The sequence below is a fragment of the Hevea brasiliensis genome, chromosome 1, assembly GCF_030052815.1.
Source record: "Hevea brasiliensis isolate MT/VB/25A 57/8 chromosome 1, ASM3005281v1, whole genome shotgun sequence".
Lineage (NCBI taxonomy): Eukaryota > Viridiplantae > Streptophyta > Magnoliopsida > Malpighiales > Euphorbiaceae > Hevea > Hevea brasiliensis.
In genome coordinates, this window is record NC_079493.1 from 19,801,018 (window position 1) to 19,807,181 (window position 6,164).

The 6,164-nt window shown below is 35.4% G+C and overlaps 1 protein-coding gene across 2 annotated transcripts; it reads right to left on the reverse strand.

Moving 5' to 3' along the window:
* Window positions 1–4,900: 4,900 nt before the first annotated feature.
* Window positions 4,901–5,956, reverse strand: LOC110641778 (ubiquitin carboxyl-terminal hydrolase 8-like). 2 transcript variants are annotated; one of them, XR_002492340.2, is made up of 2 exons: window positions 5,852–5,956; window positions 4,901–5,422 (listed from the first exon to the last, which is right to left on the reverse strand). XR_002492340.2 is itself a non-coding variant. In XM_058144465.1 (2 exons), exons 1-2 carry the CDS (start codon window positions 5,891–5,893, stop codon window positions 5,224–5,226), a joined length of 288 nt encoding a protein of 95 aa, XP_058000448.1. In that variant the 5' UTR covers window positions 5,894–5,950; the 3' UTR covers window positions 4,901–5,223. The 2 variants fall into 2 exon arrangements, 1 of the variants encoding a protein (XP_058000448.1); XM_058144465.1 differs by having other exon boundaries at window positions 5,805–5,950.
* Window positions 5,957–6,164: the final 208 nt, after the last annotated feature.

Below are 6,164 nucleotides of genomic sequence, written 5' to 3' on the forward strand. Positions count from 1 at the left end.
ACCCATGAAAGATTTGAGTGGGCCTAAATCTTTTGTTTGAAACTGGATCTGAAAGAAGTGTTTAAGAGATGAAATACCTGCAGAATCACTCCCAGTGATAACAATATCATCAACATACACTACCAGTAAAATTAGGCCAGCCTTAGAGTGCTTATAAAACACCAAATGATCGCACTTATTCTTTTGCATATCAAAATCTTGTACTACTTCACTGAATCTCCCAAACAAAGCCCGAGGACTTTGTTTCAAGCCATAAAGAGACTTTTAAAGCCTGCAAACTTTACCCAATTCTCCCTGAGCAACAAACCCTAGTGGTTGCTCCATATACACCTCCTCCTGAAGATCACCATGAAGAAAGGCATTCTTTATATCTAATTGGTGCAAAGTCCAATCATATGTAGCTGCTAGGGAGATGAACAATTGAATTGAAGCTAGTTTAGCTATAGGAGAAAAAGTATCAAAGTTATCCACCCCATATGTTTGAGCATATTCTTTGGCTACAAGGTGTGCTTTCAATCTGGCTATAGAACCATCAGAATTCGTCTTTACTGAAAAAACTCATTTGCATCCAATAGCTTCTTACCAGTGGGCAAAGGCACCAATTCCCATTTATCATTTATGTCTAAGGCCTCCATTTCCTCTTTCATAGTGACACACCAACTAGGATGAGATAATGGCTCAATGACTGTTTTAGGGATTTTTATAGAATCTAAAGAGGTAACAAAACATCGAGAAGGAAAAGACAAATGATTATAAGAAACAAAAGAAGAAATATAGTAAGTACATGCACGTTTACCTTTACAAAGAGCAATAGGAAGATCTAAAGTAGGATCATGATCACTAGTAGTAACTGGATCTTTCGACGACGAAGATGGTGGAGGATTTGAGTTTGAAGTCTGCAATCTCCTTGAATAAACATGAACAATAGAAGGTCTGATAGAGACTAGGACAGGGACAGAAGGAGTAGGAGGAGAAGAAAGATTTTGTTTAATAGTGTAAACTAAAAGGTCATCGTCCTCTCCCTGATTCTCATACATAGATGTTTGAGGAAATAATGGAGTAGACTCAAAAAATGTGATATTAGCAGAAACAATGTAATGATTAAGAGTTGGAGAAAAACACCTGTGTCCTTTTTGGAGCCGCGAGTATCTAAGAAAGACACATTTAACAGACGTTGAATCCAATTTAGAAACCTGCGAACGAACATCTCGCACAAAACAAGTACAGCCAAAAATCCAAGGTTCAATAGGAAATAATGATTTAGATGAAAACAAAATAGTATAAGGAATGTCCCCATTAAGGACAGAAGATGGCATGTGTTAATCAAAAAACACATTATAGAAACTGCATCAGTCCAAAAATGTTTAAGTATCTTTATTTAGAAAACAAGTGCCATAGCCACCTCAAGAAGATGTCGATTTTTTCTTTCGGCAACACCATTTTGAGATGGTGTATCAATAAAGGAAGACCAGTGAAGAATACCATTTTGAGTCATATAGGTTTGGAAGTGCTCAGAGAAATATTCTCTTGCATTATCACTTCTTAACATAACTCCGTCTAAGTAGTTTGCGCTTACTTGGTCCCAAGCCCGGATAAAGGAGGAGGGTTGCGGTAAGTGACAACCAGCGTAAAAATTTCGTCACACCTTTATGATATGGATTCAAATGATATAAACATTGGGGCATCCTCTACTAACGAAGCGCTACATTGGAGCCCGAGTGTAGTGAAAAATATGGAAGGGTGTAGGGCGTTCACCAAAAGCGACGCGCCATGCCGACGCCCGAGTGTGGTGTTAAGTGAGCAAGGGTTCCCACATCATGGACGGGTGTGGGTAAAGAAGTTAGTCCATAGGACAAATAGTAGAACAAATAATGGAACAAAACACAAGATAGACATAGAAAATAATAGAAGATATCATAGAAGGAGACCAATTAGAAAGGAGCAGGATAGGAGGAAGATCAAGGTTGGTACTTGGAATGTTGGATCACTTACAAGAAAATTAATGGAGCTTGTGGATACCTTGGAAAGGAGAAGGACGAATATTGCTTGCATTTAGGAGATTAAATGGGTAGGAGAGAAAAGTAAGAAAGTGGGTAATTCAGGGTACAAACTGTGGTTTACCGGAAATGAGATAAACAAGAACGGAGTGGGCATAATCATAGACAGGACATTGAAAGACGCAATAATAGCTGTGAAAAGAGTAGGAGATAGAATTATACTAGTAAAGCTAGTACTATAAGGAGAAATAATAAATATAGTTAGTGCTTATGCCCACAAATAGGACTAGACAGTGAGAGTAAACAAATGTTTTGGAAAGATATGAATGATTTAATGCAAAGCATACCGAATGAAGAGAATGTTTTCATTGGTGGAGATTTGAATGGACATGTAGGAAGTGATAGACAAGGTTATGAGAATGTTCATGGAGGTTTTGGTTTTGACAGTCGAAATGAGGAGGGAAAAAGCATCCTGGATTTTGCTATGGCATACGACCTAATGCTAGCAAATACCTACTTTATAAAGAGAGAGTCATATTTAGTGACTTTCAAAAGTGGGCAATATAGAAGCCAAATTGACTTCCTCTTAACTAGGAAGACAAATAGAGTTATATACAAGGATTGCAAGGTCATTCCAAGAGAGGCTTTAAACAAGTCAACATTGGTTGGTGGTCTTAGATGTTAAGTTTAGGAACAATTCAAGTAAGGTTAGAAGAAATAGTGTAGCTCGAACAAAGTGGTGGGAGTTCAAAGGAGCAAAGCAAGTGAAGTTCAAAAATGAGCTTATCGAGTCTGAAGTATGTAAGCTGGTTATGGAGGCCAATGATATGTGGATACAGATGGCATCAAAGATTAGAGAAGTAGCTAGAAAAGTACTTAGAGAGTCTAAAGGACATGGACCACCCTCAAAAGAGAGATGGTGGTGGAATGAGGAAGTACAAAAGGCAGTGAAGAGAAAAAGGGAATGGTATAAGAAATTACCTAAATGTGATAATAATGAGACATATGAACAGTACAAGATAGCAAAGAAAGAGGCAAAAAAGGCAGTTAGTCAAGTAAGAGCACAGGCCTTTGAAAAGTTATATGAAAAACTTGGAATTAAAGAAGGGGAGAAAGATATTTATAGATTAGCAAGGAGAAGAGAAAGGAAATGTCAAGATCTCAATCAAGTTAGGTGCATTAAGGATAAAGAAGGAAAAGTGTTGGTGAAAGATGAGGATATTAAAGAAAGATGGAGAAATTATTTTAATGATCTCTTTAATAATAGTCAAAATGGTAATAGCGTAAATATAGATTATAGAACAATAGAAAAGAATGTGAATTATACTAGAAAGACTAGATCTTTAGAAGTAAAGGAAGCACTTAAGAGAATGAAAGTGGGTAAAGCCTGTGGACTCGATGAAATACCAATTGAAGTGTGGAAGTGTTTGGGAGATATGAGAGTGGCATGGTTAACTAAATTATTTAATAAGATTCTAAACTCAAAAAAAATGCCTGATGAATGGAGGAAGAATATTTTAGTACCTATTTTTAAAAATAAGGGAGACATACAGAGTTGCTCAAACTATAGGGGAATTAAACTCATGAGCCATACTATGAAGTTGTGGGAGAGAGTTGTGGAGCATCGATTACGTCATGATACTTCTATCTCTCTCAATTAATTTGGTTTCATGCCCGGTCGTTCAACTATGGAAGCGATCTTTCTCATTAGAAGCTTGATGGAGAAATATAGAGATGTGAAGAAAGATCTACACATGGTTTTTATTGATTTGGAGAAGGCTTATGATAGTATTCCAAGAAATATCTTATGGAATGTGTTAGAACAAAAGAGGGTATCTATTAGGTATATACAAGTGTTGAAAGATATGTATGAAGGAGCAACTACTATTGTGCGCACAATGGGAGGGAACACAAGAGATTTTTCGATCTCAATTGGATTACACCAAGGATCAGCCATAAGCCCTTACCTTTTTACATTAGTTTTAGATGAATTGATGAAACATATATAAGAGAGTATTCCTTGGTGCATGATGTTTGCGGATTATATTATTCTGATAGATGTGACAAGAGAAGGAGTCAATAGAAAGCTAGAACTTTGGAGAAGTACTCTAGAGTCAAAGGGTTTTAAGTTAAGTAAAAACGAAAACAGAATATATGCATTGTAAGTTCAGTGAAGGCCAAACTGGTGATAGAGAAGGAGTTAGTTTGAATGGAGTGGTACTGTCCAAAAGTAATCACTTTAAATATCTAGGCTCAGTCCTTCAAGTAGATGGGAGATGTGAGGAAGATGTTAGTCATAGGATTAAAGCCGGATGGTTGAAGTAGAGACGTGCTATGGAAGTTTTATGTGATCGTAAGATTTTCAATAAGTTAAAAGGAAAATTTTACCGTACAGCCATACGACCGGCTATATTATATGGTAGTGAGTGTTGGGCACTGAAAGAGTCGTATGCGTCTAAAATAAGAGTTGCAGAGATGAGAATGTTAAGGTGGATGAGTGGCCATACTAAACTAGATAAAGTCCGTAATGAGAGTATTAGAGAAAAGGTAGGAGTGATGCCAATTGAAGATAAGTTGAGAAAATGGAGATTGGGGTGGTTTGGTCATATGAAGCGTAGACATACGGAGGCTCCAGTTAAACAAGTAGAGCACATTAGGTTAGATAATAGAAAGAAAAAAAGGAGTAGACCTAAATTGACTTGGAGGAGAGTATTACAACATGACCTAGAAATATTACACATTTCTGAGAATTTAACCCAAAATCGTTTAGAGTAGAGAAAGTGAATTCATATAGCCAACCCTAAATTTTTAGGATAAATGCTTAGTTGAGTTGAGTTGTATTATCACTTCTTAACATATGTACAGAAGTATTAAACTAAATTTTAATTTCAACACAAAAAGCATTAAAAATATAAAATAACTCAGAATGATTTTTCATTAAATATAACCATGTAACACGAGAATAATTATATATAAAAGTAATAAAATATCTAAATCCAAATTTAGAAGTAATAGAACAAGATGAAGCCCGTTCATTGACTTAGTATAGTAGGTAAACGATGATGCTTAACAAACTGACATGACTCACACTCTAGTATTGATAAAGAATGATGACCCAATCTACAATGAACTTCTTTATTCAAGAACAGTTGAGGTACTGGAGCAAACAATAGATCTCGATTCACACTTATCAAGAATGTAAAGTACACCTGACTCATACCCTTTGTCAATAATTTTCATCATGAAACCAACAATGGTCAAGGAAATAAAACAATTTCCTCAAATTCAATACAAGATCCGAGTTGAATATGCTGTTGATGAGCTTCATATGACCCGCATAGGAAGAACCTGAAGTTCCCTTGTACAGAACCGCTCTCTTACCATCGGATTCATCAGATGTTGATTCTTGCGCATCCTTCCACCACCTAAAAATCCAATTAACAAATTCAATCAAATTAAACGCAGGCCCAACCACTTCGCGGCACATTTAAAATAATAATAAAAAAAATTCTTTCCATGAGGATTCCCTCTTTGGATGCCGAGAATTCAAAGCTAGGAAGAAAACAATAGCAATGAATATTCAAAACATTCCAAAGTACACCCATTTAACAAAGTCAAATTCAATTCACATCCCATTTCTCAAAATTTCATTCTTCTAGTCCTCGATCTCACATTTCTAAATAATTGAACGGTATTTGAACCTCCCCTTGCACAAATTCGAATGAAACTAAATGAAGCTCCAGAGTCAATCAAAGGTTCAGGTTTGGAAGAGAATGCACGCAAGTGAAAGCAAAGAAATTCAGAGACCTGAAGGGGACGAGATAGAGACAATGATCATTGTCGAAGTCTGGTACCTGAGTTGAATCCGAGAGATCTTCGGGTAGACCGTTCTCCATTGTAGAGAGAGAAAGAGAGCTTACAAAATGCAGATCATTCTGGACGAAGATGAAGTCTCTTCTTCTTAGAAGAGATTTCTTTTCTTTTTTTTAAGAGATTAATTTATTTTTTAAGAAAATCTAAAATTTTTATTTAATTAATAAATAATCAATTAATTTAAATTTTATATTTAAATATTTTATTATTTTTCATTAAAATTTTATAATAAAAATAATTTAAAAATTATATAATAATAAAAAAATATAAAATAATCATATTATAAAATTTTTT

What these genes read in the sequence shown, in the direction of transcription:
- LOC110641778 (XM_058144465.1), bottom strand. Translation starts at nt 5,893, where the DNA reads ATGGAGAACGGTCTACCCGAAGATCTCTCGGATTCAACTCAGGTACCA. An exon ending in CTCTATCTCGTCCCCTTCAG is followed by an intron (nt 5,423 to 5,804) that starts GTCTCTGAATTT and finishes TTGGATTTTTAG; the next exon opens with GTGGTGGAAGGATGCGCAAG.